The 16,404-nt window shown below is 51.0% G+C and overlaps 1 protein-coding gene across 1 annotated transcript in view; it reads right to left on the minus strand.

Moving 5' to 3' along the window:
* MKX (mohawk homeobox) overlaps nt 1-13,370 on the minus strand; it is a 48,518-nt gene extending 35,148 nt beyond the window's left edge. The window contains 7 exon segments of the mRNA XM_054816405.1: nt 1,387-1,722; nt 2,965-3,118; nt 9,877-10,036; nt 12,250-12,496; nt 13,016-13,042; nt 13,045-13,160; nt 13,162-13,370. Coding sequence (XP_054672380.1) covers nt 1,387-1,722; nt 2,965-3,118; nt 9,877-10,036; nt 12,250-12,496; nt 13,016-13,042; nt 13,045-13,160; nt 13,162-13,370 — 1,249 coding nt within the window.
* Between the last annotated feature and the right edge of the window lie 3,034 nt (nt 13,371-16,404).

Consider the following 16,404-nt stretch of genomic DNA (forward strand, 5'->3'; position numbering starts at 1 on the left):
GCACTATTCTTGCTCCCCACGAGATCCCATTTCTCTACGGGGCCCCTGCTTCCCTCTTGGTCACCCCCTGACAACCTGCACGTACCAATGTCCTCCTACCCCCCCCCAGAGCATTCAGCCTCCTGCAATCCTTCTGGCCCCACCACAGGGACAAAAAATCACATGAAAAGTGCCAGGAAAGAGAGAGCAAAGGCTGCAAACTTGAAAGGTTGCAAAGGCGAGGGGCACCCGAACCTGCCTGCCAGGGAAGCCAAGGGGAACCAAGTAGAACATCTAAATCTATATTAACTTCAGTGCAAAGCCCTCCAATACTTTTCATCAATATTCATCCATCCCCAAAGCGACGCTGCCCACGGGGTGGTCCCTGGCAGAATAACCCCCGAGAAAGGCCCCAGGACAACGTGGAGGGCTGCTGCGATGGGTGGAAACCCTGAGATGCTGGTGGAGACCTCCAGAGCTTGGGATGCAAAACTTAATTTTTTTCAAAGGTAAGGGGACAGCCTTTGCCTTACATCCCCAAAGAAATACAAAATAATCTTCACGAGAGGAGCCTTTCAGCACTCCCTGCCCCACAGGGACCTGATCTCGCCCTGATTTATAGCAGTTTACTGGCATGAACCAGGCAGTCCCACGTGCCTTCCTCTGATCGGTAACACAGTGGATGAGATAAATCACGCTTTGATGCTTTTATTGATAAGATTAAAATAATAAATTATGTGTAACCCTTCAAAAACATTAAGCCAAAATATTTAATGGCTAAGTCTGTGGTGGCTTAGTTCAGTGCACTGTGTCTGGAGAGTGACGCAGAAATTGGTCTAAACTAACCGATGTATTCCTAAGAGATGCACGAGCACCAAAGGGCCACGCGCTGGAGAAGGTGCTCTGAGGACACAGAAGATGCTGTACAACAGGGGAAGGTGTTCACGTGCACTCCATTGAGGGGCATATGGCTCATGTAAGTGCCACAAACAGCCACCTTGACATTTCAAAGCCCTCCTCTTCCTCCCAGCTGGGGCCATGGAGTACTTTAGTCCTCCTCTAGTCCTCCCCTATTGTAACAGAATGCTCAAGAGCTTTCTCCTTCTTTAGGCTTATCCTTGTCCTGACAAAAACAGCCCGTAAGTGTCATTTCAAAAAAAAGCCACATAACTCCATTCAAAAAGCAAACCAGCTTCATTAGCAGCAATAACAGCATTTAACTTCAATACTGCAGGCAGACCTTCTCCAGCGAATGAAAGGGTGGACTGGAGTTATCCAATCTCATATGAGAGGATGGACAGGGGTGATCTGCTCTCATAAAAGGCACCATCAGGTGACGCTCACTCCAGGTGACACCATCCACCAAGAGCTGGCTGTATTAGAAATGATGCAGAAAGAATCCCTTACCTGTCCGGTAGACAAAATTGCCTTCTGTCTCTGACGATGACGGAGACACCAATTCCTCCTCAAATTCATTGGAACTAAATGAACCAGAGTGATTCCTTTGCCTTGTTTTTTCCATCATAGCTGCATTAGTAGCCATGACATGTCTCAATGAGTCATTTAGGTAACGATTCAGTAAGCTGCTTTTGTATTTGGGGGGTGACACATAATCCTCATTGGCACTTGTTTCTGGTCTCACTCCTGTTTTTATTACTGAACTTTCAGTTTTAATCACAGTGTGATGAACTGGTTTGTTATATCCCCCTTCATTCATATGGTTTCTTGGAGGATTTTCTCCATCTGAAACAAAGGAAGAAAGATACAGTATTGCATCAAATACCCAATATTTAACAAGACGCTTTCTCTACATGTTCTAAATTGCTATAAATATAACTAAACCTAGACAAATATTTTTAGACTTTGGCATTAGACAATGATTTTAATTTCCTTCTGTTGACACATTGCTCACAGTAGTTCCCAGGGTTCTCAGATGTTTCAGCTATTCCAAATTAACTAACTGTAGAAAACAGTGTCTGTGTCTAATTTATTCATGAGCAACACAAGACAGGTAGGAAAAAACCTGAGAAGTGCCCTAAATCAATGATAAACATTTCAAAATCTGGGTGAAGAAGCTGAATTCTTACTATCATAACTCAAAATTTGCTTCTCCTGAGTACTATGACGTATTGAAGTGCATTTGCTTAAACTGTACTCTTTCAATTGTCCTGCAAGCAATCTTTTAAAGGGAAGTGCAAACCAAAGAAAAGTGAGTACAAACTGAAATCAGAACAAAGAGAATTGAAACTGAGTACAAACTGAAACATATTCTTCTAAAAATTCACATACTCATTTCTGACAATGTTCTGTAGCATTTGTTCCTGTCAATGTATCTCCATGTCACAACTGACTAAAAAAAGCACCCACAGACCCATTTAATACAAATGTTCTATTAAAAAAATATAGGATGCTATTTAAAAAATTCCTACATTTGTTAATTTGGATAAGAAAGAGAATTTCAGTGCACTCTTTAAGGAAAATGTTTGCTGGTAAAACACATTAAATAGATAACATTAATATTCAGTTTACCATATAATAAGCCCCCCTGAAGTTCATCGGATTCTCTTGTTAATCAGATTCTCTTGTTAACGAAGTGATATTGCTATAGCCCCTCCATCGAGGAAAGTAACAGTCAAGAGATTTCTCACTTCCTTAAACCAGCAGATGTAAGCCATTTTTTCCTTTAATGCAGATTAAAGGAACAGGCCTGTAGAATCTAATGAACTAACAATCACCTTTCTAGTAACAATGCTACACGAAACAGGCAAATAACATGCAACCAGACTGTCACCCCGATTAACCTACACAATCCCACTTTGCAAGGCTGCATAGTAGTCGGGAGCCAAAAATGGCACCTAATTCTCAAAAAGTAAAGGCGGATCCACCGAGGGCGTTTTGTGAGAAATCAGAGCTACCTGAGGGTATCTGATACTTCCTAAATATATTGTAATTGGTTTACAATTGATAAAAAGAGCGTCAACAAACCTTCAGAGCATGAGTCATCGCTGCTCACGCTGAGTCGTTCAGCATTTCCTTGAACATATTTGTTGTACAGTTTTATTCGTAAAGCCCAGCTAAGATCTGGTTGCCTGACAGTATTCTTCAGGCGACGTCTTGCATTGGCAAACCAGTTTGATACCTGCACACAAATGAATGTATTAGTTTCCCTTGAAAATGATGCAACTAAACAAATCTAACCCATAGAGTTTTTGTGAGTTTTATGTATGCCCTAAGAAAATGGCAAACAAGGGAAACATGAACAGGAGTCCATGAAACTGGCACTGAGCAGAGCAGGAACCCGAGACAAGCAGGCAGGATCAGGCTTCCCACCCTTCCCAAGTGTTAGCAAACCCTCATTATTAACAAGGTTTTAATTAAGATGTCCCCAAATACTCATTTTATAATCATCTTTCTTTTTTTTAAAGATAATGCCCTGAACTTTCAAAATGAACCTTCAATATATTACTAACATCCTAAATTACAACTAATAGCTAATGCTCAGTAATTTGCCTTTGACATTTATGTAGGCTACAATAAGGCTGTTGAACAGAAAAAAACATTCTGAATTTGGTTGTATAAAAGCCCAAATTCTTCCTCGTGCTTTATCAGTACTCTGACAGGTAGTGGGTATCAGGAAAGTCTTACACAGAATATAACGTGCTTTGAGTCACTGCAGAAATCAATCATTTGCTCTACAGAGCTGCAGCTTTTATGAACTCTTTCTGGTGTGGAAACCCTAAAAACCAGTGAAGATGCAGATTTCTCACAAGGTGACTACTAAACAAGAGACTGGCTTGCCTTCCTTCTCAGCTGCAGAGCATTTTCTAAAGTTTGACACTGCAAAACGGATACGCTTTAGTATCCTCCTAGCATACAGGGTCACTACAAAGTCAAGCTCAAACACAAGGATTTCACAGTGGTGTAGGCACCAAAGGAGCAAAAGGACACGGTATAGTCTTCCGTGCCAGCAGTGCTAATCAAACCACCGAATGAGTTGCGTGTACTTGCAGTGACTTTGCATGAAAGCATACCCAAGAAAATGCTGGCCTTGATTCTACTGTAACTTTAGTACACGTAAAATAGGAAATACTGATACTGACAGAGTGACCTTACCATAACCTTACTACAAGCAAGAGCAGAGGCAAGCTACCTACACTTTAACAATATTTGTTTAATGATAAATCAGGTCTTAAAAATGCTATTTACTCCTTGCAGGAATAAGTGTATTTTGACATGACCTCTGCAAGAAGGAGGCAGAGTAACATTACTTGCAAAGGAGAATGTAAAGAATGTCGGGAGTCTATAGCCCCGCTCACATCTTTGGGTTGTGAAAGTGCACACAGAGGAAGCCGGAGACTACTGCAGTCATATTCTGACCTGGGAACAATCATACCATTTAATTTATGTGAACCTGCAAAGCAAGTTAACATATGTTTTATCAATACATGCTGCCCCACCTACTAGAGAGCCAAACTGTAGACCCCACTGTTGGATTTTGGCCCTAGTTTTGTCATCTGTCTATTGTAGCTAAGGTTGTATAAATCACACAGAAGTATTTGGCTAATTATTCTGGACCGATAATCTCTTCTAGGGTGATTATGAGAAAAGTAAACACTATCTGCTTAAAGGAAAAACAAAACGTCGGTTCAGAGTCCCACCCAGAACTTATCAGTGGCGGCCTTAAGCCTGTCACTTTGATTTTACTTAAAATCACGTTTACATGAAACAGGGTTCCACTGAAAATGATGCCAAACACATAACTTTACAAACCACGTACTTGACTATGACAGGTTAGAAGACCAAAACTGTAGCTGGCAAAGAAGAGTAAGTAATTTTCATTCTCTTCCAAGGCTACTTGTTTATATTCATCATATTGACACAGCAATCATTATAGTAAACCAGAAAGGGTGGGCTGGAATCCATCCACTTTCTAATGCCGTTAACAAACTCACTCCAGACTGCTCAGCTGAAGCAGCAGTCACCTGGCTGCTGCATGATTGAGTATAACTCTGAAAACAAGTATGTAACGATGGAGATGGATCAATCCAGGGTCCCACCGACTATTACAGCAGTTACCGCAGCACCTTACAAAACTGACAGCTTTCCAACCTCTCACGAGAAAGATTTCATTATGCTCCATTTCATTACATATTGAAATATTTCATCAGTGAAGTGCCATGCACAGAAAAGAAAGATAGGGTAGTATTAGTGTGACTCATACATAAAAGCAATTAAATTTAGCAGGAGTGATTTTTGCATGGTACTCTTGGTTTATTTGGGGCTCATTCTTTCCATGCCAACGCTTTGCTTTCTGCATATCAATATGAAAAGATGAGTCATATTTTAAGACTTCTGCTATGAGAGGAGGAAATAGTAGTATTTGATCATTACGAAAGAACCTGAAGTCAGCATTTACAAGAGAAGCTTTCTGCTAAAGCACAAAGCAGCAAACTCACTCCAGAAACTCTTATCCCAAATGCAATTACAAGGCCCATTAAAGCTGAAGGAAAGTTAGGCAAATCCACTTAAGAGATTTTTAGGCTAGATCTATGGTGTGGTATCTCCAGGTGCTTTCCTGCTTTTGGGCACTGCTGTATGTTGCTGGAAAATCCTGATCTCTGAGACATCAAGAGATTCAACGTCTCTCCCACTCTTTAGTCTTGGACAACCTCCAGGTGTGTGGACTGGAAGAGGCTGCGTGGTCCCAGGCTGTACCAGACAGCACGCTCACCCTGAACTCCAGCCACCCCCTGGGTTATCACAGCCTGTTCACAGCTCCTTTAAAGCCAAGGACAGTTTTGTCCCTAATTTCAACCAGTCTCAAAAGTTACCTTGTATACCCATGTGGTCTTTAAAAAGTTGCATGCCTACTGCTGTAGGTCCCACTCACTACAAGTGCCTGGTTGCACCACACTTACTTAAGCTATTACAGAAAGAAACAACCTAAGCGGCCGAAAGTCAGCAATCCTTTATGATGGCCCCAAATTACACTACTGTGACCTCCAGAACTAACAAAAAAAATCTCAAAACAATGATTTACATACAAGCCAGTGGGAAAATCTTCATCTCAGAAACCTCCCAAAGAACGAAGTAACTTGAAAAAAAATGCATGACGAAACTCACTATTCTTGTAAAGTAACAATCATGTAGTTCTTCAAGAAGTAAAAAGACAAAATCCAAGGAGAAGGATAATAGATGTGATTTTCATCATATTTTACAGCAGCTCAGTCATTCCCAAAGAGCATCAGGTACTTATATCGACATCATGAAATATTGACCCTCTGGCTTTGCTTCTGAAGACACTCTCCAATTTTATTGTAATTTGTTCTGCTTCAATGCTTAAGAGTGGCCAAAGTTTCAAGAAGGGAACAAAAATCAAGTGATTCTCCTCCTCCAGTAATCCAGATATGCCTTTATGAATCTGAATACTACTAAATCCATAGCAGCACATGACCAATACCATTAATCCTAGTATTGCAAAAAAATCTCTCTTTAACAATACGACCATTCATATTTCTTTCTGGAAGGAATATACAGTCATTTTTCTTTTTTATTTCACAAGAATGTCTAAACCAAAATTTAAAATAAAATAAATCAAGCACTGTGGTAATAATACAAATGAAAATGTAGCATATTAATAGCATATTAATAGGACAAATTATTGGATTCTGAATTGGAATCTAATTGGAGTAAAACATAAAATGCCTTTTCAAACTATATTGCTTTTTTGGTTTTCTGTTTTGGCAGTTGGGGAAGTAGAAAACTTTGGACTGTTGGACTGAAAGCTGCAATAACATTTGCCTTGAGGACTCCCGAAACCTTGCTGGGCTGCTCAGGAATAAGTCAGCCCAGAATTTGCCCCAGGTTTTGCTACTGTTTATTAAGAAACAAGATGATTTATGATTCCTGCAAAATCCTACCTTCTTGAAAGAGTTTGGCTTTTCTTCTGCAGTACTGTCGGACACGCAGCTGGAACAACCCCCTTGCTCTCCCACTGCACCCAGGAACAGGGGCTTAAGCCAAAGTAATAGTGAGGTAGAATAAATTAATCTACAATCAGCCAACTGGGTGATAGCAAAACTAATTAAAATAAAATTGTGGAAGATCTGACAGGCAGATATTGTCCTAATAACAATAGTGGAAACAGGGCTGGATGTTCACCTCCTTGTCTCACAGAAGGATCAGTTTTATATAAGCCATAGTCCTGCAAAAGCTCCTTTGGACAGATGGTACATACTGGAATAAGGTTGATTAGATGAAAGAAAAGCATGTGGAGAAGAGTTACAGCTATATTATCAATATTACTGTGACCAACATCATCTTCCAGGCAGCTGCTGAAGACCTTTTCCAAGGTGAGCAGTCAGGTGAAAAACAAAAAACCCCAACCATTCATTCCCTAAACAGCATTTTGGTGGAAACTGAAAGGGGTTTTCAACAGTATCTTTTGTCTTCCCTGTGGCTTCCAGCGACAAGGCGTCAGCACACGAGGGATGCTGGGAAGAAGTAATAGCTGTCAGCAGACAACAGCCTCCACAGGAGCAGAACGCTGTGGGGGCAAGTGTACATTCCCAAGGGCAAACACGACAGAACAGCACTGAGAAGTGGAAGAAGAGTAGGAAACAGGACACAGGTGAACGTGAAGGCGTGTAACCCTGAGAACACATCAGACACTGATTCCTGGCTCTCCAACGATGTCTCGTGTTACTAGATTAGAAAAGAAATCACAAGAGACCCTGGCTGATGCTTCTGCAAAATGCCCCTCCTGGGACAGAAGCAAAGCTTTCCAACAGATACCAAAGCCCAGTCCCGAGCCTGCTCTTGGTTACCACTCAGCTGAAAGAGCACAGCCTTCGGGGAAGCTATTTCAGATGTACCCAGTGTGACTGAGATCACAGCCTGGCGCTTTCTCTCTCACTCTCAGGGAACAAGAATTTTGATCTGGATTACAGTCTTGTTCTTCTGGGCATCTGAAAAGTGGATGTGGGGCGTATGTTGTTTTTTTCTTCCAGGCTGAGGAATTACTGCTGGTGCCAGACTTACGTATTTACCTCGCATACAGATGCTATCGTATTCCTGGATTAAAAGAGCATTGCACCCAAATGATGGAAGAAACATCTGGGGCTTCTTTTTGATGGTGTGCTTCTGTAAATGAAGATAGATGCGCTGGTTTGCAGAGCTCTTTCAAATATTACAGTTCATAGAAATAAGACGGGTCAAATTCAGCTTCAGCGTAAATCCACTGGAGTCATGGGGGTCTCACGGAGATAAATGTAGCTGTCCATGGCTCTTTTTAATTTTATTCTACACCTTACGTAGATAATAAAACTCTGTGGAGTAGTGGCCATGGCTCAGTTGACGCTTTTACAGAGGCTAACACAGCATATCTTCATCAGGATTTATCAAAGCTGCCACGAGAGAAATACTACAAAAACCCATCATTTTTTTCCCTTGTCTGTTCATTCCGTGGCATTTATAAAAGAACAAGAACAGAACTCCTCCAGAGGTCATTAATGTGAAAGTCTCCCAACGTGTATTCTGGATGTATGTTTTAAATCTCATGTAAAAATACAGGAATATTCTAAAAGCCATAGTCCAATAAACTACTCCTATTGAATTGTGGCATTGAATGGATAGTGTTTATGTAATCGTATTTTTAAAAGTCTGAGCAAACCTTTCATGTATATTTTTTAAAAGCAAAAGAAGTTGTTTTAACTATATCTTCCAGCTATAACTGGCATTTTCTGAGACATTAATATTATTTTTGTCAAAGCTATAGTGTTTTTTCTAGTGCAATAGTTTTACAGTGAGGTACTAAAGTGTAAAATTTTCCCATTTTGCTGTTACTAGGATTGAAGTTCACAGGACTGGCTCCTTTGAAGGAGTACTCAAAATAATAAAGCTGAATTACCACCTTCTTTTTCTAATACTTCATGTTATTTTGATATCTTCATGTCCTTTGCAAAGTGACACATAATGTGTTAGGCAGAGTGCTGAGGACCCGATCCTGCAAACACATGTGTTTCATTTTATGCACCTAGCAGTAGCTCCCAGTAAGGAAATTACATTATTCACAATGCATAAATCTCTGCAGCATCCAGACCTGAGATAGCATCGCTCAGCAACCGACAGCATTTAACCACAGATTTCGATAGTGTGCCAGATGGCAGAGAGAACAAAGAAGCAAGATTTATAAACATTTGCAGCCAACTTTATACCTCTTACAGCAACACAACTGCCAGTCATTTCAGAGGAGTTTTACCTGAGAGCAAAACAATTGCTCCCCAGGCCTAATTACACTATAATGATAATTCCTGCAAGACTGTGAAGCACAGTCAGTGCATGCTGAGCCACTGCGCACAGTATGTACGGTAACACTAATGTCTGTGCAACAGGTGATGAGTATTACCAGAACAATATAACTGTTTCCATTCTAGCTCATTTCAAAAGGGAGGAGTAGCTCCCTACAACTTCCTCAACAATTATTCCTATTCTGTGCTGAAATCGCCCATTACTGATTTTTTTTTTTTTTTACCTGAAGATTTTTAAAGACAAAGCAAAAATATTTCCACTGTATTTATGAATAGGATTAAAGGCTGGGGGCATCTTTTCCTGCGAGGGAAAGCACACACCTTCTGTCGATTGCCTTTAGCACTTCCCGGGCTGGGACAGTGGGAAATCCTGTTTGGGGGGGGGGGGGGGGAATACAGTCCTGCTGGAGGGGGAGCCCTGGGGAGTGCGGAGGGAAGGACGAGCTCAGGACCTCTGGCCTTGCTGGCTGCACTGATGCCTCCTTCCCCTGATACCCAGTGCTGCCTCTTGCTCGGTTCACAGAGGGACTTCGGCTGTCCCCGTCCCTCCCGCGCAGCCGCCAGAGGTAGGGGTAGGGGGTTCCCTTACCTGCACCAAGGTCATCTGGGAGCCGAGGGCCAGCAGGATCTTCTCGGTCTTGGTGGGGTAGGGGTTGTCGCGGTGCTTGTAGAGCCACTGCTTGAGCGGCCGCGCCATGTCCTGGAGCGCCTGCCGCTTGTGCCGCACCTTCCCGCCGCTCTGCCGCGCCCTGCCGCGGAGAAGGGGCGCTGAGGGCCGCGGCCGGGGCAGCGGGCACCTGCCCGCCTCCCCACCCGCGGCCCCGGGCTCGGTGTCGAGCTTCCCTGCGCGGCCGCCGCTGCGGGTGCGGAAGGCGCGCAGGGATGCGCGCAGGGATGCGCACCCGCCCGCGGGACGCCCTGCCCGAAGGGGCAGCCTGCTCGGGGGGGGGCTGCCCCAGCCCCGGGGTCCACCCTGCCCGGGTCTGTCCCTGCTCGGAGGTTTGCGCCCTGCCCGGGGGGAGCCGAGCCCCGTCCCCGCGGGGTGCTGGGGTCTTTCCACGGCCGCAGCCCTCGCCCCAGGCCGGCTGCCCAGGAGAAGGCTATGCCTGCAGCTCCCCCAGACTCCCCGGTCGAGAGTTTGGGGGAGCGGACCGAGAGGGGAGGGTTCGGGGCGAGCTTCGCCCACCCCGGGCGCTGGCCGCGGTGGTGCTGCGGGCCCGGGCGGCTCCACCGCGGGGATTTCAGCGGGGTCAGGGCTCCGCCGGTGCGGGCTTTGAGTGTCCCGATGCTTTCGGTGCTCGGCATCTGCCAGGCGTGTGGTCGGTCTGTTTACAAAGGGGCTTTCCCGAGGGGCCAGGACCCGCCTCGCACGGACCCGGCCGTGCACCCCAGCGCGGCGCAGCCGGGAGAAGAGGGCTGCGGTGCGGGCTGCGCCCCGGGGCCAACCGAGCCTGACTCCTCCGCCCGAATTTATTTGCCAGTTGTATTCAGAGATACTGGCGGCATCGAGCACCTCCCGGGCCATTTCCCTGCGAGGAGCCGGCGGCGAGGAGCGCTCCCGGGGGAGCAGGCGTGCCGCTCCCCAACGCCGCCGGCAGCGACGCGAAGCACCCGCCGAAGCCCCGCGCCTGCCGGGGGGGGGAAAGGCCGGGGGGAATGAAACTCAGTTCCCGTAAAAAAAAAAAAAAAAAAAAAAAAGGAAAAGGTGTTTGTTTGTAAGAATAACAAGCGAGTGAACGAACCCGGGGAACCAGAAGGAAAATCCGGAGGCGGGCTGGGGCCGGCGGCGCGCCCGGCGGGCAGCGCTGCGCGTGGCGGCGCGGAGGCTCTGGCCGGCGGCGGTCCCGGGCGGCGGCGGCAGGGGGCGCCACGGTGCCGCGCCGGGCCGGGCCGTGCTGAGCCGGGTCGGGCCTTTCCGGGCCGAGCCGTGCCGAGTGGCCGCGGGCGCGCCTCGTCCAGGGCTCGCCCGGCAACCCACCTCCGCCGCCATCGGCTGGTAATAACGTTTCGGTGAAACATAACCTGCGTCCTACCAACCGGCACCGCCGTTAAAAGTACGAGCTGATGCAATCGTTAAGGTGGAAATTCGGCAGTAAAAACAGCTCCTCGGGATTTCTCGGTCTCGGTGCTTCCTGACCGTGCTCCTTAGTCTATAGGTTGTAAAGCTGACCCGAAATGTCAGGTCCGCGCTCGCCAGTTCAACCCTTCGAGCTACGGCTGACAACCCGCCGGCGCTAACACGTCCTCTCATCACCTCCTATTTCACCTGTTCCAGCACACAAAAAAAATCAGCCGCAGACAGCTCAGTCTCAGTGCCTTTTTAGCAAAACCGTTCCTAACATCACCCTGCCCAGCCCTTGACTGGCAGCGACCTAGTTCGTTTTAAATCCCATCCCAGGGAATGCACCGACAACGCAGGTCCTTCCCGTCCGCTCGCTCAGCCTGCTGCAAACCAGCCGGGACGGCGGAACAAGTGCTAGGGGCTGCGCAGTGCCCGCCCGCCTCAGCCCCGGCCGCGAACCGGCTGCCCCGGCCCCGCCGGCGGCGGTCGGTCCCGCGGCCGCCCCGTCCCGCAGGTTTCACGCGTTCTGCCTTGCGCCTCTGTTTTGGGGGCTTCAATTACATGAAGCGTCAGACCCAACCGGACGAACCCCGGTTTCCCCCGTTTGTTTTTGTTTGGAAGCAGAGAAGGGGAGGTCAAACACCGCAGGACAGGAGCGCTCTGTCTGGGACATTCCAGCCCAATCGGACACCTCTGCATCACCTATTACCGGAATTTCCCACCGTAGCTGTGGAATGAGAGTCCCAGAGAGTATGGGACCCGGGGACGTGGGGGAGGACTCATCTAGAAACCCATCTCGCAACCCCAAACCGGCTACGCGGCGGCCGGGAGCGCCGGCAGCGGCAAGCAAGGCCGCCCCGCGGAGCCGGTGCGCGGCGCGGAGACGAGCGCACGGCATACCCCGTCCGCCGGTTGCGCAGGCTGAGGCTCTCCTTGATGGACGGGCTGTCGGGCAGCAGCACCTCGGCGTGGTGCGGCCCCTCCACCACCCCCACGTAGGGCCGGCCGCTCCGCTCCCGCTCCTTGGCGTCTTCCTCGAAAAGCACCTGGCCGCTGAGCTTGCTGAAGACGATGGTGTTCATGGTGGGGGGCTGGGGGCCGCCGTCGGGCTGGCCGCCGGCTCCGAGGTGCGGGGGCTCGCTCTGCGCTGCAGGGAGGAGGCAGCGGTCACCGGGCAGCCGCGCCGAACCGCCGAGACCCGCCCGGCGCGACCGGCGGGGGGGGCAGCGCGGAGGCACCGGGCGCCGCCTGCCCACCCAAGGGGGGGTGGGGGCAGCCCGCCCCTCCCACGGCCCAGCCCGCTCCCACGGCCCCCCCAACACAACCCCGGTCCGCTCCCGCGGCCCGGCCCGCTCTCACGGCCCCCTAAAACCCGGCCCGCTCCCACGTCCCGGCCCGCTCCCACTCGCACCTCGCCGCCAGCCTCCGCCGCGCTCCTCGCTCCGTGTCGCAATAGTTCGGAGCGCGGGATTTCTGTTGGGTTTGGTGCTTCTCTCTCGCTTGCTCTCTCTCTCTCTCTTTTTTTTTTTCCCCCGTTCCCTTCCCCTCCCCCGGAATGATTTTCCCCTTCCCCCTCCCCAAACGGGGAGGGAAACAAATTGTTTTTAACGACCACCAAATGCGCAGAGCCGGCGCCCGGAGGCACAGCCGCCGCGCAGCCACTCACACTGTCGGGACCGCCGCTCCCCATCCCCGGGGGGGGCACCGTCGGCGAGGGGACCCCAGCAGCCCAAGCACGGGCACGGGCCCCGCCCGGGTAGTGCGGCGTCGGGGGGCGGTGCGTGGAGGGGCGGTAGGAGCCCGACGAGGGGACGGCAGTGCACGGCTGGGCAGTCCCCGGTGTGCATGGGGGGGTCCCCCGGGGAAGGCGGCTGAGGACAGCGGCTGGGGTCACGCTGCCCGCGGGAGCGACCCCCGTCGGGGGCGCGGGGCACAGCCGGCGTGGCGGCCGCCGTGCTGGCACTCGCAGCCCTGCGCCGCTCATTAACGCTGGCGTTTAATGAAACCGGACCAGGAAACATCGTCCCCCCGTCCCCGCTCCCCGTCTCCTCTTGTCCCGTCCGTGTCGTCCCCCCCCCAACAAGGCTTATAAATTAGACCGCAGTCCAAGCCGGGAGACAACGCGTTCCCTCAAGGCATCCTCGGCGCGGCCGCCGCGCTCCCGCGGAGAGCCGATGCTCAGCCGCCGGCGAGGTCTGCGGGAGCCCCCGACCCGCTCCCATGGATGTGCCCCGGCCCCCCTCCTACCTCCTCCCGGCTCCCCCGCACCCCCCGGCGCCCTGCGGCGCAGCCAGCTCGGCCCCGACTCCGCCGGGCTTAACATTTCGGTTACTGTGCGCAGAAACGAAGAAGATGGCCACAGTCAATATTTACAAGGATGTAATTCAGACGCTATTTGACCGCCGCGGGTGAACGGGGAGCAGCCGTCTGCGCCCGCGGGCCCGGCGGGACGTGCGCGGCGCAAACCCCCATGCGCGCACCCCCCCGCGCCCCCACGGCCTCCACGGCACCTCCTTCCCCGTGGACTCTCTGTCCCTGTCCTTGTCCCCGCAAGCGTGACCCCAAAAGACCTGAGTCTGCACAGCCGCTACCGGCTTTATCCCTTTCCCCTCTGCATCACCCTGGACTCGTCCCATCCCGTCCTTCCGGGCCGGAGAGGCCACCGCCGAGGCCAGCGCGCTTCTCCGCAGCCTCCGGCGCTGGAGCGGCGGGGACAGGCGGGCTGGGGGCCGCCGCCTTCCCGGCCCCGGAGCCTGGGCGGGGGCAGGTACCTGCTGCGGGGGGCGGCCGCTCCGTCCGTGGCGGGGCACGGTAGCGGCTCCTGCCCGCGGGCATCCCCGCCCGCCCGCGGCGTCCCCCTCCCGGGCCCTGCCCCACCGTTTCTGCCCCGCCGTGGGAAGTTTTCTGCGACCTAGCCCCCTCTCCCTGCACCCCTCCGTCACGGGCGCGTGACGTCACCGCCGCTCTGTGCGACGTCACACAGCCACACACGTTGGGCAAGGGGATCCCTGGAAGAGGGGTACCCTGGTGTCGAGGATCATGGACCCTGTTGTAATTTCTCCGATTGCTGAAGGGAACCAGGAGGGAGGTTGGGGAAGGGCAATGCGCTGAAGATGCCCCATCATTCAGGGAGAAAAATCATTATCCCCAGGATGGGAAAACAAACCCACAACAACTTGCTGTTAGCCCCCAGCCTAGAAAATAAAGGATAGAAAGAGGCATAAATGACCACGGGAGCTCTTCTGGCCAGCCCATGCACCCTGCGCTCCCGCAGGCCTTTGGGCAAAGTCCTGTTCGAGGCTCCCCCACAGTCCATGCCCTGGCCAGAGCACTCAGAAACAGCTGGGGAAGGGAAGTGGGGGCATATGGGGACACCGTGGGATTAATAAGTCTGTGCTAACGTGCTTATTAGGGGCTTGCTGCAACACACGCAGCTCCAATTATTGCCATGCCCAGCTGAACTGTTTATGACCTGGGAAGTATTGTTATAATTATATTACAGCAAAAGGAGACTGAGAAAGCTACAGGCTTGATCAAAACCAAGTTCCTGAGGGCTCCTGCTCACTCCAGCAAAACAAGAAGGTGATCTCAATTGTTTGCAGCCTCATACAAGTATTTGCCCTATTGTATTCCCATTTGCCTCCCAGCCCCTCTGGCACAGCAGGGGTGATCCCTTCTGGCAGGGCAGGTGCAAGATGCAGGTTCCGTCCCCCAGCTCCCAAGGGGAAGCACGAATGGAGCATAGCAGGTTTCTGTGAGCCCTGCAGGCTGAGGCAGCCTCTGGAGCAGGGTCAGCCCATGCACTGGCGGGGTACAGAGCAGGTGGCCTTGGAAAAGCCTTCCCTCCTGCCTGCCCACCATGGTAGGATGGATGCTCATTCCCTGCTTGGTGGCTCAGGAGGAACCAGGAAGGCAAAGATAATCCTCCCCTGTGTCTTCTGATAATGGTGCCAATTGAGCATGGGCTCAGGGGATCATTGTTTGCACTTGCAGGGTACACGACTGTCCTCAAGGACGCATCTATGGTCCCCAGGGGCAGTGGGGGTGCGCACTGCCCACCTACCTGCTTGCCCAGAGCTGGGCAGGGCACGGGCAGCCAGGGCAGCAGGTTGCTGAGGGCCTGGCAGATCCCACACCCGCACCCAGAATAAATCACAGCAACAAGAACTGAGGGCAGAAATCAGCATTTGGAAAGCGGCTCTGGAAAAAACCAAAAGTCTGTGCGGGGCAGGCGCTGCCAAGCACAGTGAGGCAGCGGCAGGAGCAGTTGGCACCGCGGCGCCTTACAAGCCTCTAAAGCAGCGAGATCTCCCAAATCATCACATGTAAATCTCACACACGCCCGCCCCCTCCATATTTTATTACTTAGATCACAGTTGAAAAGCTTAAATGAAAACAGGGTTTCTATTTCCAGAGCTTGTTTAACATCGCGAATGTGATACAAACTGTGGGCTTCATGTTTTTAATTAAGGTTACTTACCCGGCTATGCACGGAAAAGTAAGTCAATAGCTGCTGGCCGCATACCGCGGCCCGCAACCGCTCCCCTGAGGACGGTGCAGCGCCGGCTGATGGGAGCACTGGGGCTCGTATGCATCCTGCAGCGGGGCAGGGGCCTGGGGTGCAGGGGGAGTTGGGGCACCTGCCAGGCTGGAGCTGCAAGAAACTCCTTGCCAGTCCTTGCAACACCCCTCTCCCAGCCCATCCCATGTGCCCAGCCTCAGACAGCCGGCAGGCCAGGCTGGCATGCCAGAAAGTGGCAGCGAGGCACCTTTCCAAGGGATATCATGCAGAAAGAGCCTAAAAGTGGTGCTCTGGGGCCTAATCTGTCTCACTGGAGGAGCCAGGAAAACATCAACTGTGCTGTCAGGCTGAGAGGAGAATTTGCTCCCGAGGCTGCAAGCAATGGAGCTCCCCAGTGCCAGCCCCACTCCAGCCAGCGGAGGGGCTGCAGCCCCAGCCCGGCTGCCTGTGGTGGGCAGCCGCCCCACAGAGGCAGGCTGGAGCGCTGCTCTGCCCAGTCCCCCTTCCCCGGCAATCCAAAACCATTTTGGTAG

This window comes from Grus americana, chromosome 2 (genome assembly GCF_028858705.1).
Source record: "Grus americana isolate bGruAme1 chromosome 2, bGruAme1.mat, whole genome shotgun sequence".
Lineage (NCBI taxonomy): Eukaryota > Metazoa > Chordata > Aves > Gruiformes > Gruidae > Grus > Grus americana.